General features: G+C 42.2%; 1 protein-coding gene across 3 annotated transcripts in view; it reads left to right on the forward strand.

The window, feature by feature from the left end:
- The first annotated feature begins 4,123 nt into the window (after positions 1-4,123).
- LOC145352322 (uncharacterized) overlaps positions 4,124-20,672 on the forward strand; it is a 71,880-nt gene continuing 55,331 nt past the window's right edge. For 2 of the 3 annotated variants that reach the window (XM_080202080.1, XM_080202082.1), the window contains exons 1-8: positions 4,124-4,185; positions 11,105-11,346; positions 11,748-11,846; positions 13,295-13,403; positions 14,052-14,287; positions 17,480-17,632; positions 19,951-20,028; positions 20,139-20,306. In XM_080202080.1, the coding sequence (XP_080058206.1) occupies positions 11,796-11,846; positions 13,295-13,403; positions 14,052-14,287; positions 17,480-17,632; positions 19,951-20,028; positions 20,139-20,306 (795 nt within the window). In that variant the 5' untranslated portion in view covers positions 4,124-4,185; positions 11,105-11,346; positions 11,748-11,795. Of the gene's footprint in view, positions 4,308-11,104; positions 11,347-11,747; positions 11,847-13,294; positions 13,404-14,051; positions 14,288-17,479; positions 17,633-19,950; positions 20,029-20,138; positions 20,307-20,672 lie in introns of all 3 variants that reach the window. The other variant, XM_080202081.1, reaches the window with a different exon arrangement.

Genomic DNA, 20,672 nt, shown 5'->3' on the forward strand with positions numbered 1-20,672 from the left:
TCTGCAAACTTACTAACCATGCCTCCTATATTCTCATCCAAATCATTAATATAAATGACAAATAAGGGTGGACCCAGCACTGATCCCTGAGGCACACCGCTGGTCACAGGCCTCCAGTTTGAAAAACAACTCTCTACAACCACCCTCTGGCTCTGTCAAGAAGCAAATTTTGTATCAATTAAAAAACCCCACCCTGGATCCCGTGAGATTTAACTTTATGCAACAACCTACCATGTGGCACCTTGTCCAAGACCTCGCTAAAGTCTATGTAGACAACAACAACCACACTGCCCTCATCTACCTTTTCAGTTAACCCTTCAAAAAACTCAATTAAATTTCTGAGACATGATTTTCCACTCACAAAGCCATGCTGATGTCCCCAATCAGTCCCTGCATCTCTAAATGCCTGTAGGTCCCGTCTCTCAAAACACCTCCCAACAATTTACTCACCACAGATGTAAGGCTCACTGGCCTGTAGTTCCCAAGCTTTTCCCTGCAGCCCTTTTTAAACAAAGGCACAACATTTGTCACTGTTGGCAAATGTTGGAAAGTGGGAAATGATCCCACTTACCAGACGTCCCTTTGCCTTCCCACAGACTCCCCCAATTAACTTTTGAAAGTTCCTGCCAGATACCATCAAAATTGGCCTTGCCCCAATTTAGAATTTTAACTTTTGGGACAGACCTATCATTCTCCATAGCTATCTTAAAACTAATAGAATTATGGTCACTGGTCCCAAAGTGAACCCTCACTAACACTTCTGTCATCTGGCCTTCCTTATTTCCTTCTTCCAATGTTGGTTGCACACATTGGATATTCTTTAGGAGAAGAATATAATTGATTATAAGTCAATTGATGTTGAAAGGTCATTCAACTAGTCTTTCTGGATTATTTAAGCTTATGGGTACCTGACCAGCAACCCAAGAATCTGAAGCAATTGGAGGACTGAGCCAATCATTTGGGTTCTGAGGAGAATGTCATGTGGTGAGAATTGGAAGCTTCATTCTGAGTCTCCAGTGGACAGCTTACTGAACCAACTGAAAAACAACAGAACAACTTACTGACTACCTCAAAAACAGTGAAATGTCCCAAAGCAGTTCACAAGAACCATGGGCAGCACGGTAGCACAGTGCTTAGCACTACTGCTTCACAGCTCCAGGGACCTGGGTTTGATTCCCAGCTCGGGTCACTGTCTGTGTAGAGTTTGCACATTCTCCTCATGTCTGTGTGGGTTTCCTCCGGGTGCTCCGGTTTCCTCCCACAGTCCAAAGATGTGTGGGTTAGGTTGATTGGCCATGCTAAAATTGCCCCTTAGTGTCCTGGGATGCATAGGTTAGAGGGATTAGTGGGTAAATGCACAGGGATATGGGGTAGGGGGTAGGGCCTGGGTGGGATTGTGGTCGGTGCAGGCTCGAAGGGCCTCTTCCTGCACTGTAGGGTTCTATGATTCTAAGAGCATTTTCAAACTAAGTTTGAAAATAGAACATAGAACATAGAACGTTACAGTGCAGAACAGGCCCTTCGGCCCACGATGTTGCGCCGACCAATTAAGAAAAAAGCAATGACCCTCTAACCTAAACCAATCCCTTTCCATCCATAAACCTATCCACGGACCTCTTAAACGCCCCCAAACTTGGCGCATTTACAACTGCAGCAGGCAGGGCATTCCAATCCCTCACCACCCTCTGGGTAAAGAACCTACCCCTGACATCCGTCCTATAACTACCACCCCTTAATTTAAAGCTATGTCCCCTCGTGCTAGCTTTCTCCATCCGAGGAAAAAGGCTATCACTGTCCACCCTATCTAAACCTCTAATCATCTTGTATGTTTCAATAAGGTCTCCTTTTAGCCGCCTTCTTTCCAACGAAAACAACCCCAAATCCCTCAGTCTCTCCTCATAGGACCTTCCCTCCATACCAGGCAACATCCTGGTAAACCTCCTCTGCACCCTCTCCAATGCCTCCACATCCTTCCTATAATGTGGGGACCAGAACTGCACACAGTACTCCAAGTGCGGCCGCACCAGAGTTTTGTACAGTTGCAACATGACGTTGCGGCTCCTTAATTCAATCCCCCTACCAATAAACGCCAAGACACCGTATGCCTTCCTAACAACCTTATCGACTTGATTTCCAACTTTCAGGGATCTATGCACATATGCACCTAGATCCCTCTGTTCGTCAACACTATTCAGAGTCCTACCGTTAGCCCTATGCTCTACACATCTGTTATTCCTGCCAAAGTGAATTAAATTCCATCTGCCACCTCTCGGCCCAGCTCTGCAACTTGTCCAAGTCTCTCTGTAAACTATGATACCCCTCTTCACTATCTACCACTCCTCCGACTTTGGTGTCATCAGCAAATTTACTAATCCATCCTTCTATACCCTCATCCAGATCATTTATAAAAATTACAAACAGCAGTGGCCCCAAAACAGATCCCTGAGGCACACCACTTGTAACCGAACTCCATGACGAATACTTTCCATCAACCACCACCCTCTGTCTTCTATCAGCTAGCCAATTCCTGATCCAATTAACTAAATCACCCTCAATCCCATACATCTGCATTTTCTGCAGAAGCCTTCCATGGTGAACCTTATCAAACGCCTTACTAAAGTCCGTATATACCACGTCAACTGCCTTACCCCCATCCACCTCTTTGGTCACTTTTTCAAAAAACTCAATAAGGTTAGTAAGGCACGACCTACCCTTCACAAAACCGTGCTGACTATCTCCAATCAATCCATTAGTCTCTAAATAACTATAAATCCTATCCCTAATAATTTTTTCTAATACTTTGCCCAAAATAAGCCACATAAAGAGGTATTAGGACTGATGATCCAAAGCTAGGTCAAAGGGTTAGGTTCTAAGAAGTTCTTCTTCTTAGAAAGTAAGGAAAAAATGGTAAAGAGTCAGAAAAGTTTAGGGAAAACACTTCAAGGCTTATTGTCTCAGCAGCTGAAAGCAGGATTGTTTGTAATCTATGATTCTCAAGAGGAGCCTAAAAACAGGAAACAACCATTTCACCTCTTGGGTCTGTTTCCAGTGACTGCAGGAGAATAGACATCTAAGAGGGTTGGAGGACATTACAGAGGTAGGGAGAGGGGAGGTAAAGGGGGGGATTTGAAAACAACACGGGAATTTTAATATTAAAACAAAGCTCAGGCGAGAGGCATGAACTGGGATGATGGATACATGTGAATTAGCATGAGTTTGGATACGGGCAGCAGAGTTTGGGATGACTTCAAGGTTTGGAGGTGGGAGGTCAACCAGGAAATGCATTGGAATGGTCAAGTCTAAATATAATAAAAAGATGAATGAAGGTTTCAGCATCAGGGGAGGAAAAGGTGATATTGCAGAGATAAAAATCAATGATTCTCATTGTGATGCAGATGGGGTAATGTAGGTGTGGAGGGTGGAACAAGCAATCATATAACATAGGAGCAGAAGTAGGCCATTCAGCCCCTCAAACCTACTCTGTCATCCAATAAGATCATGCCTGATTTATTTGTGCTCTGAATGTCCCATTCTGATCTAACCCTGGTAACCTTCGATTCCCTTGACTAACAACAATCTACCTACCTCCACCTTAACAATATTCAATGACCCCACCAATGACCTTCTGAGACAAATAATTTCAAAGTCGCACAACCCTCAGAGAGAAAAAAAATTTCTTCTGGTCTCTGTCCTAAAAGGGTGCCCCCTGGGTTCTGGAAGGGAGGGTCAAGTATGACATCTGCTTCTCCCACTCATCTGAGGAAGGAGCAGCTCTCCGAAAGCTAGTGGCTTGTGCTACCAAATAACCCTGTTGGATTTTAACCTGGTGTTGGGAGACTTCTTATTATGCTGTAAGGTTAGCAGTGCTAACCAGCATGCTACCGTGTCACCCCATAGTCCAGATATTCTCCCCACCCTCCCCCCTGTATTGGCCCTGTGCTGTTGTGACTTCATGTCCGGGGGTTGTTGAGTGTGGGGTAGGGTCTTTTCCAGGAGCCTGTCATTCCCCAAGAAGTCTATGTCAAGGTGATGTTGCGCTCATTTCACGGGAGTGTCCCCCGGGGGGGGGAGATTGCACTGACCCCGGTTTGCAGTAAGGATTTCCTGGGGGCGGGACAGGCAGCCGGGTGTCTGGTTACAGTCTGGAACTCCCGGTGTTGGCGGAAGGTTGCAATGTGCCTGTCGGTGAGTGTTACTGTTAGGAGGGCGGACCTGGTGAGTGGGAGCAGCCCGGAGTCTGACCGGGGGGGTGGTCTCTGATTCACCCCAGCACCATCTGTAACTCCTGTTTGGGGACACTGCAGCAGGTTAGTGAGTGAGAATAAGTGTATAACCCGATCCTCCTGCTCCATCTCCATTGTAAGTTACTATGGGACGCCCGGTACATTGCCCTGTTGCAAAATATTCCTTTAAGTTGTGGCAGAATTGCGGAAAATGTTACTGTTTCCTACAGCCACGAATTTAGACCCCTTACTGTTGTTACTTTGACCTAAAGGAGAATTGAATGAATATGGGGGAGGGGTGGGGGAGCGATTGTTAGAGGAAGTCGATGCTTTCTGTTCTAAAATATTTCTGTATTCCTATTATCAATGTTTTACTTTTTCTATTGCCTTCTGATTATGAGACATAAACCTGGATATAAATACTGTGATGGTGGTAGTGAAATTGATATGAATACATTAGATATACTTGTGTTGGATATAAACCTGCCATGTCACAGCACCATCCATGCATGTCTTATGGTCTAAAATTACTGATGTGTAACTAAGGGGTGGCACAGTGGTTAGCAAAGCTGCCTCACAGCGCCAGGGATCCGGGTTCAATTCCAGCCTTGGGTCACTGTCTGTGTGGAGTCTGTACGTTCTCCCCATGTCTGCGTGGGTTTCCTTCGGGTGCTCCAGTTTCCTCCAGAGTGGGGAAGCAATGGCCTAGTGGTATTATCACTAGACTATTAATTCAGAAACTCAGTGAATGTTCTGGGGGTCTGGGTTCAAATCCTGCCACGGCAGATGGTGGAATTTGAATTCAGTAGAAAATATCTGGAATTAAGAATCTCCTGATGACCATAAAACAATTGTCGATTGTTGGAAAAACGTGTCTGGTTCACTAACGTCCTTTAGGGAAGGAAATCTGCTGTCTTTACCTGGCCTGGCCTACATGTGACTCCAGGGCCACAGCAATGTGGTTGACCCTCACCTGCCCTCCAAGGGCAACTATGGGTGGGCAATAAATGCTGGCCCAGCCAGCAATGCCCATGTCCCATGAATAAATTAAAAAGAAAGTGTGGGTTACATTGATTGGCTATGCCAAATTACCCCTTAGTGTCAGAGAGATTACCAGAGTAAATATGTGAGGTTCCAGGGATAGGGCCTGGGTGGGATCATTGTTGGTGCAGGCTTGATGGGCCAAATGGCCTCCTTCTCCGCTGTAGGGAATTTATGATTCTTTGGTGTTCCACTCAACACGTGGCGTCCTTCTGACAAGTATCATTTACAAGGATAACTCGCCCATTCAGTGGAAGTCCATCGCCAAGGCTCTTTTAGGGCATGGTGCATGAAGGAGGAGGAACCAGCCAATCAAGAGATGGATAGTGACCAGATCGAAATGAACCGTTCAGTTTTGAAATGACGCTCCGAGCTGTGGTAATGATAAGACCACCAGGTGCTGACCTCGCCCCTATAGCAGCATTGCTGGTGAATGTTTATTTGTGTTTTTGGTTTTCGTGTTTGGCATTTTCAGATATTGATGATCAGGACGTGGGAACGGATCATTTCAGAGTTTGTGGATGACATGAAAATTTGAAATGTATTAAACAGTGAGGAAGGTAATAACAGGAGGGTATCAAAAAACTGGACAGACACAGGATGGGTGAAGTGTTAAATTTTAGGAGAGAAATGGTGATTGGCAGCATGAACGAAAGGATTTAGTTTTAAAGGGGGTGCAGAGATAGGGATAGAGATATGCTGAGAAATCTTTGAAATTAGCAGGACATGTTGAGAAGCCTATTGAAAGGACATGGCTTCATTAATGGAGTGGAATTTAATGACCTCACCTCTGGCAGGCTTGTGGGTGGGACACTTATCAGGCGGTAGGGCTGGCAGGTGAAAATACACCATCTTCCCACCTCTGCCCTGATTAATTCCGTGGCAGGAGGGCTCACGGACTGCCCCATTGCCAAGTGACCCAGTGGAGATTTACAGTGTGGGAAATGTGGAAAGCAAACTTTTTGGGGGTTACTTGTGGGCTTCCAGACAATTCCCCATTCAAAGACACCAAGGACACGTCTGAGGGACCTTGCATTGGGAAGAGGGATAGTTTGGTGCGAGCCAGCAGCCTGTCCCCTCCCCAACCCTCACCCCCATTCTGGTACACCCCTGCCTCACCTCACTCACTCACTCACTCACACACACACACACACACACACACACACACACACACACACACACACACACACACACCCCTTCCTGGCATAATGTGCCTAGACCCCTTAGTGATCTGAGCATTGCTGACAACAGCCACAGCCTCGTTGAGATGGGAAAATCAGATGAATCCAGTTAGCAATTGGAAATTGGGACCAGTCTGGCAACAATTGATGTTGAATGTCCCCAGTTGGCTTTCTACAGTTGGGGAGAGTTGACACCAGTGGCTGACAGACTTGAAATTCCCACAATGTCCTGTTGAACATTAGTGACCTGGTGACCATAACAATAGACTCCTCCAAGTCCTCCAAAATTAATCATCTTATTCAGAAGGAAGACAAAAAAAATCAACCCAGAAAGATGAGGTCAATTATAAACCAGAGACAGGTATATTTTGTATGAAATATATGAATAAATAAGTTACAATTTTCCAATGAAATACGTCAATTTTCAAACAGAAAACTTTACTGGAATTTCTGACATTCCACTTTCCCAACTGGAAATAATTTTGAAGCTATCTGGAGCTTGTATCTGTAGTTTGTATTATTTTAAACCTGAATTTGTATTTTAATGTTAAAAGTGAGTCCAAAGTTGTGTACGTTAGCTGGACTGGCCATGGTAAATGCACAAGGTTACGGAGATAGGGTTGGGGGAGGGTGATCTTTCAGACAGTTGGTGTAGACTCGATGGGCTGAATGGCTTCCTTCTGCAGTGTAGGGATTCTATGGTCCTACGAGAAGTAAAAAGAATACTGTTCTTTACTTGCTGAGAATTTGCACGTTCGTTCATATCCACAATATTGTCCGGTATTCCAGTCTCTCCATTATCTGGCATTTATGATTAACCAGCACCACCCAATCCCCAAGCAGGAAGATTTTACTGTCGGATGCTGCCCTGGTGTTGAGTAAACTCAGCCAGCCAGCCAGCAGTCCCTGCCCCAACGTGAACCTAATTTCCTCTGTCACGTGCTGCATACATTAATACGCAAACCCAGCGTTTGCCAATCTCCCTGACTGATGAGAGAGTTCTGTGTGTCCATGCCTGTTCCAGACTCACTTCTTCAAAGAAAGAGTGAGAAAATAGCAACTAAGTAAGCTTTGACGTGATTAAACCTCCCTCCCTCAATGTTGTATGGTGAAGATTGGCTTATTAAATTGCCTGTCAAAGCTAGCACTTTGATTGATAAAGCCTATTCATTGAGGAGAACACCACATGTCATCTGGGGTGGCAGGGTGACATGATGGTTAGCACTGCTGCTTCAAAGTGTTAGGGACCAGGGTTCAATTCCCGGCTTGGGTCGTTGTCTGTGTGGGGTTTGTATGTTCTTCCCATGTCTGCGTGGGTTTCTTCTAGGCGTTCCAATTTCCTCCCACAGTCTTTAAGATGTGCTGGACTGTGGCGATTAGGGGAATTTCACACTAATTTCATTGCAGTGTTAATGCAATGTTAATGTGACTAACAAACTAACTTTATTTTTACTTTACTTTTATCTGCATTATCTGACAGTGAAGTGCCCCTTCCCACCCACCCCATGACTAACATCAGGGTGCAAACAACATCAAGTAGGATGTACTTGATCACCCACTTTGTTTCAATGCTGATGCATCCTGCAAGTAAAGAACAAACATCAAAATGTTTATATCTTCCTAATCATTCTAAATGGCTTGTGTAGCTTTAGGAGATAATTCTTTAATTATTTAGCCGAATCAAACTTCACAGCAATATTATAATTTGGTAAAATTGGTCATTGAATGTAACGATAAAAGCTGCAAAATTCAACAGTAACCTTTTCTTGGATAATACCCAATTATATGGTGTCCATTTTTCTATATTTAGCACTGATAGTTGTACAGTTTTCCCTGCTGTTTAACAGTTGGCCACATCTACCGCACATACCTCTGTTGTTACACTTCTCTTTGTACTTGTAATCTGATCCTCTGCACCACTGCTGTATCTGTATCTAATGTCAGATTTGCATCTAATTACACACATACACTCAAACCCTCATCTAACATTTCCATTACTAGTTTGTCCTTAATTCTTTGGCTGCTGCTCCCCTCGATACGCTAATCCCCAAAGCTTATTTATTCATAATTCTACATTATTTTCTTTTGCTGCAATTTAGTTCTTCATTCGTCATGTGTTTTTCATGGTTGTGAAAAGGGTATTGAATTTCCCCATCATTGCGTAGAGCTCTGTATTACTGTCCTCTGTAAAGCTGAATGAGTGACAAAAAAATCTTCTGCTTTATTACACATGCAGTAAATTAATGTCCCAAATGTTATGGTCAGTGGCGAAGGAACAACGTTTGTCATTCACTAAGCTGACAGCTGCCCACAATGTGTGTGCAGGATCTTCAGCAATGACATGCAATACTCATGTCTGATCCAGCGCTGTGACCACTACAGGGCATCTGTCAGATGCCTGAACAGGGAGAGGAAAAGTGAGGCTTTTCAATGCATCCAACTGAAGAATCTTCACTGAAGCTCCACAAAGATCGGGGAGTATATAGTGCATAAAGGCAAAATACTGCGGAACCTGGAATCAAAACAGAAAATGACCCTTCAGAGAGTCATTCAGACTGGAAACGTTGGCTGTATTCCCTCTCTGCAGATGCTTCAGACCTGCTGAGATTTTTGAGTATATGTTGTATGTTAATCACGTGGGAATCATAGAATCCTACAGTGCCGAAGGAAGCCGTTCAGCCCATTGCATCTGCACAATCCCACTCTGGCCCTATCCCCATAGCCCCATGCATTTACACCTAGCTAGTCCTCCTGCCACTAAGGGACAGTTTAGCAAGGCCAATGCACACAATCAGCACATCTTTGGACTGTGGGAGGAAACCGGAGCACCCGGAGGAAACCCACGCAGACACGGGGAGAATGTGCAAACTCCACACAGACAGTCACCTGAGGCTGGAATTGAACCCAGGTCCCTGGCAATGTGAGGCAGCAGTACTAACCACTGTCCCACTGTGCCACCCAGGCAAAAGGAAAGATGGGATTAAAAGAGGGAGCTACTGGATAGAGAAAAAAACTTTTAAAAAATCTCCAACTGTAACTAACGTCTGAAGGAAATGTTTGAGAGGCTGGATAGACTGGGACTTTTTTCTCTGGAGTGCAGGAGGCTGAGGGGTGATCTTATAGAGGTCTGTAAAATAATGAGGGGCACAGATCAGCTAGATAGTCAATATCTTTTCCCAAAGGTAGGGGAGTCTCAAACTAGAAGGCATAGGTTTAAGGTGAGAGGGAAGAGATACAAAAGAGTCCAGGGGGCAATCTATTTGTTCAAGATAGTGGTAAGTGTCTGGAATGATGTGCCAGAGGTAGTAGTAGAGGCGGGTACAATTTTACCTTTTAAAAAGCATTTAGATAGTTACATGATTACAATGGGTATGGAGGGATATGCGCCAAATGCTACCAATTGGGACTAGCACAATAGTAAAAACTGGGCAACATGGACAAGTTGGGCTGAAGAGCCTTTTTCCATGCTGTAAACCTCTATGACTATACAGTCCTCACGCTGACATTGCTCCCAGAATGGTGATTGGTTGGACTTCCTTGAAAATTAGCCAGTGATGATGAAGAATCATAGAGGTGGTAGTGTCGTAATGGTATTGTCATTGGGCTAGTATCCGAAGACCCAGGGTAATGCTCTGGGGACCCAGGTTTGTATCCCACCATGGCAGGTTGTGAAATTTGAAGTTAATTTTAAAAATCTGGCATTAAAAATCTAATGATGACCATGAAAACATTATTGAGTGTCACTATTAGGGAATGAAGTCTGTCATCCATACTTAGCCTGGCCTACATGTGACTTCAGATCCACAGCAAGATGGTTGATACTTAATTGCCACCAGGGGTGGGTAGTAAATGCTGCCGGTGATACCCATATCCCATCAGCAACAAAAAAAAACAACAAATAGATTTCTGTGTAAGGATGCTGTGTGACTTGGGAAACATGGAAGTGCTGATGACCCTGCAACATTGTTGGTGTTGTTCAACTAAGGAAAACCTCAGGAAAATTTCTGAGATCCAGGGCTTCTTTCCTCATGAGCAGGAATATTGTCTAATGAGCAGCTTGTCTACCTGGGATCAGGAATAGGGAAGGCTCAGCCATTTACTGCGACCTGTTGCTTTTGTTTTCTCCAACCAATTCTGTTTGGCCAATAAAAATAAGACACTAACTTAGTTGCCTTAAAGCAGTGGCTTGTGTCATTGGCTTTTATTCTGTGTTTGTTTTCTGATGGATGTATGAGTTTTGAACTTGTATTTGTTGGTGTGCTGTCATCTTTGCTGAGTTTTGCAGATTGGCAATTAGAATTTTTCAACTGAATGATGACTGTTAGTCAAAGGCACAGCATTCATATAGATTGATCAAATGCATCTTATTTGATCTTTATTAAAAATAGTCTACTTCTGAAATAACAATATGAGCAGAAATTCTGTTTACAATCAGATTAGTCATGTGACCTTCAGCGATTCAGAAAAAGGCTGAACACTTACAGATGAGCAATAAATACTCACCTGGTCACATCCCATAAAAGGGTAAAAACATCTTCATTTATAAAGAATTAGACCTGCCAAAATACGTTCTTTTTATTGGAAATGATTATATCTAATACTATTTACAAAAAAACCTGAACAAAGTCTTTGAGCTTTTTTCCTCTCTCTCCTTTGCAGGCCCTGCTTTTCCCTCCCTTCACCCTACAGATTATGAATAGAATGTTCTGACTGGCTCCCTTATTGATCTAAATCAAGTTCAAGTCCAACTCCACAAATCCAGGTTTGGCAAATGTGATTGACAGCGAAGCTACGGGACGTAAAAAACTGATCTTTCAGAGTTCACCAATCTTCCACCTCACCCCCTGGCATCATTGTGTACTTGAGGATCGGGTGTGTTGAAAAGCTCAATATTAAGCTTGGTAAGTCTTTTTTAAAGAATTAGAGTTTGCTTAATCTGTTAATTGGTTTTACTGGAGTTCAACTGAAATTTAGTCTCCCAGTGAATAATATGTCACACTGCAATATGAGATTAAATTTTAAAAAATCAATACTTCTATATTTAAAACGCAATTTTTTTTCCTTTTTATGACTGAGCTGATGCAAACTCAGAATTGTAAGATGGCATTAGGTTAACTAGATTATTCTGAAGGTGTCAATCCTAAATATATTACAAATTATCTGCGTGCTTTCAAGTAATCTTTATGTTGTAATGTAATGCTTTGGGTTTTCCTTATCACAGTTACCCATTAAGGCAAAACAGATGTATATTTTTAATGTTTATGTATTATGCATTATTGACAATTAATAACACCATTCACAGGAGCTGCCCAGAATATGCTACATTATTAAATGTAAATGTCTCCAAGGAATGGATAAAGTGATGGGAGATGGAGTACCAATATTTCATTGGACCTCTGTCGTAAGTCCTTTGCCTTGCAATATTAAAGATCACGTTTGTGTTCCCTACATCTCTAACACTGTTTCTCATCTTTCTCTGTGCCAAATGATGTGATTTATTAACTGCCCATTACAAATATATGATTCTCCATGCAGTCAAATTATCTCAATGTTTTAGAATATTTAGATTATTTACAAGACTCATGAAATGCAACATTTTGAGAATTCAATCATAATGTCTCTCTTCACGAAGTGATTGAACCTATTGCTACCTAATGTGCGTTGCTGTTACATTTTTATTTGATTTATTATTGTCACATGTATTAACATACAGTGAAAAGTATTGTTTCTTGCGCACTATACAGACAAAACATACTGTTCATACAGAAGGAAATGAAAGAGTGCAGAGTGTAGTGTAATAGTCGTAGCGAGGGTGTAAAGGAAGATCAGCTTAATGCGAGGTAGGCCCATTCAAAAGTCTGACTGCAGCAGGGAAGAAGCTGTTCTTGAGTTGGTTGGTACGTGACCTCACACTTTTGTATCTTTTTCCCAATGGAAGAAGGTGGAAGAGAGAATGTCCGGTGTCTTGGATTATGCTGGCTGCTTTTCCGAGGCGGTGGGAAATGTAGACAAAATCAACGGATGGGAGGCTGGTTTGTGAGATCATAGAATCCATACAGTATAGAAAGAGGCCATTCAGCCCCGAGTCTGCACTGACCACAATCCCACCCAGGCCTACCCTGATATCCCTATATATTTACCCACTAATCCCTCTAATCTACGCATCTCAGGACTCTAACAGGCAATTTTTAGCATGGCCAATCAATCTAACCAGCTCATCTTTGGACTGTGGGAGGAAACTGGAGCACCCGGAGGAGACCCATGCAGACACGAAGAGAATGTGCAAACTCCACACAGTGACTCAAGCTGGGAACCGAACCCAGGTCCCTGGCGTTGTGAAGCAACAGTGCCAACCATTGTGCTACCGTGCCGCCCTAATGGATTGGGCTACATTCATAACCTTGCATTAGTATACAATGAAAAGTATTGTTTCTTGCACGCTATACAGACAAAGCATACTGTTCATAGAGTGCATAGGGGGAAAGGAAAGGAGAGGCTGCAGAATGTAGTGTTAAACTGTTTCAAACGGGGAAGCAATTTCAATGTGAAAGTGATTATTTCCTATGCTTATTATCAGTTACAACAAAACTTCAATTTAAAGTAGATTTGTGGTTAATATAATCTCTTGGCTGCACCTCAATGAAGGGAAAAATATCATGAGATATTAACTAACTAATTAATTTGTTGTGTTGAGCAGAAATTTCCGTAAAAGGACTCTTAAAGTGAATGAACTTAATGGAGAATGAACTCTATTCCTTCAGTAGCATTAATTGCTGATGGAATTAGAAATGCATTGAAATGTAATATTATTGCTGTTTAGTTTTTGATGATATTGACTTATTTTTCAAGAATGACATTATACACAAGAGGTGGTCATTGAATGATGCCAAACAATCGCAACTGCAGCATGAATGGAAGAAGTCTAGCCAATCAAACTGCTTGGAAGGAATAATATCAGGTATACTCTAAACCTTGCTTATAAAGAATAGGCTACACAGAATGAAGAATTGCTGCCCCCTGTACCACAAACTTGAAATGATTTAATAAGATGACATAAATCCAATTATAATATGTGTTTATTCATGGCCAACCTCAATTTCAGTAGATTTTTTTCAAAGAAAAGGCACATTGTCAGTTAATGAATGGGCTTGGGATGAGAATTTCTCCTCTCTGCTCACTATGAAGATTGTTAAGTAAAACAAGTTGGATACTTTCAGTTGAATTCTTCTGAATGTGGGAAAAAAAACAGTGAGGTGAAGGGATTGGACAAGATTTGCATGAATCTTGAGCACATCTCACTGCAGTATGTGGGATCTTGCTGTGCACAAATTGGCTGCCATGTTTTCCTCAAACATTCTTAAGCGGGCAGTGGGATACTTTGGGACATCCTGAGGTCAGGAAAGGTGCTATATAAAGTGCAAGTTATTGATTTGCTTTTCCTTTTTCTCTCTCTTTTATGATTTTCAAGTTATTCACCCGGATTCTTAAAATACTTCAGTCGACAGAAAAATTAAATAGCATTTTTTTTTGCAACAGGGGTTATTGCGTTAAGTGGCGGGACACAAGATTTCAGATGTTTTACCTCAATATGTTTTGCCTCTGGTAGGTTCAGAGACGGTCACCAAGATATCTCGCCCTGGTTCTATTGTGAGCCAGAGGAAGGCATTCTTTGAATCCCATCTGAAGTTGCCAGTTACGAAGGACCCAATAAAAGATGGTAAAACCCCAGCTACACTGAAGCTTTGCAACCCAGATCCAGCTGGAAGCAGCACTGAAAATTGTGGCTACAGACCATGCCAATTTTCAAGTGCTGCCAACAATGCAAATATCATAGATGCCAAGGTAATTTCTTTTATGTATGATGAGGCCACATTTAAATATGTTCATAAGTTCTTAAGGTATAGAAATAGAATTAGGCCATTTGGCCCATCGAGTCCGCTGTGTCATTCAATCATGGCTGATATCCTCCTCATCCCCATTTTCCTGCCTTCTCCCCGTAACCCTTCACCCCATTACCGATTAAAAATCTGTCTAACTCCTCCTTAAATTTACTCACTGTCCCAGCATCCACCACACTTTGGGGTCATGAATTCCACAGATACTCAACCCTTTGGGAGAAATAGTTTCTCCTCAATTCTGTTTTAAATTTGCTATCCTTTATCCCAAGACTACAACTTCTCGTTCTGGAATGTCCCACAAGTGGAAGCATTCGATCCACGTCTCCTTTATCCAGACCTTTTATCATCTTGTATACCTCAATTTGATCTCCCTTCATTCTTCTAAATTCCAGAGAGTATAGTTCTAAACTGTTCAATCTCTCTTCGTACTTCAAACCCTTCATCTCTGGAATCAATCTACCTCCTCTGAACTGCCTCCAAGGCCACTACATCTTTGTCTCCCTTTTCCCAGGGGTGACGTTGTAGTTAGCACTGTTGCCTCTCAGCGCCAGGGTTCAATTCCAACCTTGGTTATTCACTGTCTGTGTAGAGTTTGCACTTTCCCCCCATGTCTACGTGGGTTTTCTCCGAGTGCTTTGAGGTCAAGACAGATGAACTGACAAAAGGTTGCATGGTTCAAAGCCAAAGCCAGTGGTAATGGGACAGGTAAAGAAACAAATGGTGTGTCCAGATGTGGTGTGAGTGGCAGGGTAGTGGCCTCCTGAGCATAAAGCAAAGAGATTGAGAAAGCAACAAGAGAGGGAAAAAAAACAATAAAAGGAACACAAACCACAATGGGGCAGAGGTGATGATCTAAATTTATTGAACTCCATCTTCTCAGTGTTGAGTCCAGAAGGATTGGAAGATAAGTTGCTGTTCTTTGCGCAATGTTGAGTTTCATTGGAATGTTGCACTATGCTATGGAGAGAGAGGTCAGAGTGGGAGCAAGCTAGAAAATTAAAGTGACAGGCGACTAAAAAGTCATAGTCATGCTTGCTGATTGAATGAGGTGGTCTGCAAAGCAATAACATAGTCTGTATTTGTGATATGGAGATGCCGGCAATGGACTGGGGTGGGGACAGTAAGAAGTCTCACAACACCAGGGTAAAGTCCAACAGGTCTGTTTGGTAACACAAACTTTCGGAGTGCTGTTCCTTCACCAGGTGACTGAAGAGTTGGGTTCAGAGGGTATATATAGACATAGACTCAATTTACAAGATAATGGTTGGAATGCTAATCTTAATAGATAATCAAGTCTTTACAGGTACAGATAATGTGAGTGGAGAGAGGGCCAAGAACAGGTTACAGAGGTGAATTTTGTCTCAAGTCAGGACAATTAGTGAGATTTTGCAAGCCCAGGCAAGTTGTGGGGTTACTTGTAGTGTGACATGAACCCAAGATCCCGGTTGAGACCATTCTTGTGTGTGGAACTTGGCTATCAGTTTCTGCTCGGCGATTCTGCGTTGTCTGTATTTGGTCTCTCTAATCCTGTCACGGTTTGGCACCATAGGCTGCATACTCCTTGCACTGTTAAGAGATGCAGTAAGGATTTTGGGTGAATTCACGCCAGCAGGATTCCCCTGTCCTGCTGCAATGAACACAGATTTGGCTGAGTGCCAAATTCTCTGTCCCCTCTGGTGGTGGCAGTGGGGTGTGAATAGCCGGAGAATTCTGACCCTTGTGTTACAAAGCTAAGATGTGGATGTGCTGGCGTTGGACTGGGGTAAACACAGTAAAAAGTCTGACAACACCAGGTTTTAGTCCAACCGATTTATTTGATAGTAAACTCACAAGCTTTCGAGGGGACTCCCTCTTCATCAGGTGAATGGTGAGTTCTGGCCTCGGACAGAGCATATAAAGCATAGACAGTTTAGAGATTACTGATTAGAATGCGAATCTTTACACCTAACCTGCTGTTCAAGTCCTAAAGTGGCTGACAATGTGTGTGGAAGGAGCACTGATCACAAGTTAAAGAGATGTGTATTGTCTCCAGACAGCACAGTGAGTGAGGTTTTGCAAACCCAGGCAAGTCATGGGAGTTACAGATAGTGCGACATGAACCCAAGATCCATCTGTAACCCCTGTGACTTGCCTGGGTTTGCAAAACCTCATTCACTGTGCTGTCTGGAGACAATACACATCTCTTTAACCTGTGATCAGTGCTCCTTCCACACACATTGTCAGCCACTTTAGGACTTGAACAGCAGGTTAGGTCTAAAGATTCGCATTCTAATCAGTAATCTCTAAACTGTCTGTGCTTTATATGCTCTGTCCGAGGCCAGAACTCTCCATTCATCTGACGAAGAGGGAGTCCCCTCGAAAGCTTGTGAGTTTACTATCAAATAAATCGGTTGGACTAAAACCTGGTGTTGTCAGACTTTTTACAAAGCTAATGCAGCAGGTATACAGATTAAGGAATATGTATTTGTTATTGACGCAGTTAGTACCGGTGCAAGGTTGGGTGGGACAATCTATCTGTCAACTTCCTTCCATAATACACAATTGTGGAGAGGTGTTTAGCTAGAGCTGCATTGCATAAGTTCATGAGCAAATATGCATTTTCCCAGAATTTTTGCAGGCAGGTATTAAATTTTACCTGCATGACTTGCGATGCGATCGATTGATGTTGAATCAAGTCAGCTTTTGAATGAATGCCCATGAAATCTGAAACTGTAATTTGAGTGAGAACGGTAGTTGGATGTGTTCACTTATTTTTGGTGCCGGACAATGTTTTCAGGTTTGGGATTAAGTTTGGGTTGGATTGTTTCATCGACAGCTAGAGATGGGCATTTTAAGAGAATCTCATGACATCTTTGCCTCACTTGGAGGATAACAAACAGATACTCGTGTTAAATAATGCCTGAGTTAACTGCCTCCCCCAGCAAGATCATGGAATAAGAGTTTTATCATCTGCCAGTTACTGAACTTCATGTAAAGCTTCAAAATTTAATTTTGATTTGAAGGGGAGACATAGATTATAGATTTTGCCAGTTATTCTTATTCTGACTAATATCACTTAAGTGAATTTGTTTTTTTGGCTGTTATCTACATAAAGATTTTAAACAGAATAAAGTTAGCAATGAATTTCTACTTTTAGTTGGGAAAAAAAGGTACCATTCAGAAACATTCTGCCATTGAAAAAGGAAGACAACTGATTGGTCTGTACCAGGCCATTTGTGAGAAGGTTAAGCACTCATCATGTGATCCGAAGCAAGCAATTCCTGTGGAAGGAGTAGTTATGCCTCACAAGGTAAGATATTTAGAAAATCATTCACTTTCTCTGTGGATGTACTGCATAAAGAATATTACCAATTTCATTGTGGAGCAAACTAACCCCCAAAAGGATTTTTGTTTTTCTAGAATGTCATTAGTTCCATTTTTGTTCCCTCACATCAGTTCCAAATGCTTAAGAACAAAATTAATCCTTTCAGAATGGTCAACTGTAAATAGTACTCAGATTTTCTGGATTCAGTTTTTAAAAATGTATTCATGGGAAACGATCATGATTGGCGATGACAACATTTTTGTCCATTCCTAATTTCCCTGAGAAAGATAGTGGTAAGTCCCCTTCTTGAACCATTGTGGTCCAGTTTTTAAAGTGTAAAATTTATTTATTAGTGTCACAAGTCAGCTTACCTTAACACTGCAATGAAGTTACTGCAAAAATCCCCTAGTCGCCACATTACGGCGCCTGTTCGGGTACACTGAGGGAGAATTTAGCATGGCCAATACACCTAACCAGCACATCTTTCAGATTGTGGGAGGAAACTGGAGCACCTGGAGGAAACCCACACAGACAGTGACCCAAGCTGGAAATTAAACCCAGGTCCCTGGCACTGTGAGGCAGCAGTGCTCACCACTGAACCATCACGCTGCATGTGGTATAGGTACACCTGAAGTTTCACGATTTTGATTCAGTGACAGTGAAGGGATGATGACAGAGTTTCAAGTCAGGATGCTGTGTGCCTTGGAGGAGAACTTCCAAGCGATGGTATTCCCATGAAGCTGCAGACTTGTCCTTCTAGATGAGAGAGTTGCAGGTTTCAATAGCGCTGTCAAAGAAGTCTCAGCAAGTTGTTGCAATGAATCTTGTGTGTGAGACACATGGCTTCAGTTATGTGCAAGTGGTGGAGGAAGTGACTGTTTAAAGCTGTGGATCGCAGAATCACAGGATCCCTAAATCCAGAAGGAGACCATTCAGCCCATTGAGTTTGCACTGACTTTTTGATAGTGTATCTTACTCCCCTGCCCTATCCCTGTAACCTAGTGCATCTATCATGGCTAATCCCCTAACCTGCATATCTTGGGACACTATGGGGCAATTTAGTTTGGCTAATCCACTTGACCTACACATCTTTGAACCAGTCGAGTGAACTGCTCTGTCTTGGATGGTGTTGAGTTTCTTGAGTGTTGGTAGGTTTTCTTTGACAATTAATGATTTCATTGGACCTCAACTTGTCATTTAATACATTTTCTTTGGTTTGGACCGGATGTAAACAAAAGGCAAAAAGCTGGACTCTTTAAAGAGTAAATATTAAAGAAGTTAATTAAAGAGAAAAGATATACTTAACTTTTAAGACAATAAAACTTCTTACAACTTCATTCAGGTGGTCAGTCTATTGAAGAATTATCTTCTTCAAATTCCATTAAGGCAACTTCACTTGAATCCTTGCATGAGGAGTCTTCACCAGCAGAACCCCTGCTTTTAAATCCAAGTCACCTTACTTCAGAGTTAGTCTTCTTCCAACTTAGTACTTGGCCTTCACCATTGCTAGATTGGTTTAATTGGATCCCAATTACATACAGCATGTGGCTGTTTTTACCTTGGGCAAGAATACACGCTCGCAGATCTTGTACAATTTCACTGTTCATAAAGTTTCAATAAATATTTTATTTAAAACCCAATCTTTAGGAAGATCTTGGGACACTGTTTGAGGCTTTCCTTGCTAGGACATCCTCTCCACACTACACACTTGTTCATAGATATTGCTCTTTGCAATTAGTTAATAAGTTTCATAAGCTCAGAATGAAAGGTTTTGAATTAAGATATAGTCTTTCTAATATAATTATTGATTCATTAACTATAGTTCAATGCAGTCCCACTACCTGCTTCTTGATGGCTGGTGACTATCTCAATACAGTAACCTTGAATAATACATTTAATTCAAAATACAGAATGGCTTCTTAAGCATTGTGCCAGTATCAAAATGCCTTCCTTGACCATATCAATTTATTATGAAATGGTCTAAAAATGGTCATGTTAAACTCAAATCTTACTACCCAGACCAACCTAGGTAGAGCTGCACTCATCATACCCTCACAGTGAGAGTATTTCTTCACACTCCTGATTTGCCTTGTGATTGATAAACAAGCTCTGGGGAGTCAGGAAGTGAGTTACTGCTACAGAGTTCCCAGTCTCTGACCTGCTCTGGTAACCACAGTATTTATATGGCTGATCCAGTTCAGATCCTGGTCAGTGGCAACCCCCAAAAAGTTGATGGTGGGGGAGTCCTGTGGATTTCTGAGGCTCTGATTTCATATTTCTTCATCTTCCCTTTATGCTTTCAGGAAAAGTCATCCCGGACACTACAGGACAGGCTGCAACACTTGCTGAGTGAGGAATCAGATTATCACGAAGAGAAGGAAGTATGTGTCAAAATCGTTTAACCAAAGGGTGTAATTACCATTCATCTTGCTACAATAAATGTAAATTTAAAATTCTGTTTGACTAATACATGGTGTTTTTTTTCCCCCAGGAGAAAATAATTCAGCAATCGCTACAGACAAAGCCATGCTGTATACAAATGTCACCATTTGGTGATGGAATTCCTGACAAATATCTACAAAGATCAAACCAAGTGGCATCTGATGAAGAATCTGGATATGTTCAGAAACCTGCTTCTCAAAATGCAGCACCAGCCAAGGTATATGTTACAGCAAAGGTTTGCAAGTTCAGTATGTGACCGTGACAAACAAATTAATGATAATGTTCCAGTGTGTAATGGCTTTTGCTTGTTGCAAGATGAGTATTTTTAAAGCAAATCTAATCTTTCCTGGTCTGATTCTCTGCAATTTATGAAAACTGTCAGATCGGTGGTGGGGAGGGTAAGGTGGGTGCATTGGAGCATTGACTATTACAGCATTGGAGAAGGTAGTTTAGGAAGGAGTGGCAAAGACCGGGATTTGCTGGACCTATCTGTGCCCGGACAGGAGGTAAAATTTGACAAGCCAGCCAGAAGTCCTTTGACCTCGAGTGGGAATTTCCTGCTCTGTGGCAGGAAAGTTCTGGC

Source organism: Carcharhinus amblyrhynchos, chromosome 14, assembly GCF_965287045.1.
Source record: "Carcharhinus amblyrhynchos chromosome 14, sCarAmb.v2.hapA, whole genome shotgun sequence".
Taxonomy (NCBI): Eukaryota; Metazoa; Chordata; class Chondrichthyes; order Carcharhiniformes; family Carcharhinidae; genus Carcharhinus; species Carcharhinus amblyrhynchos.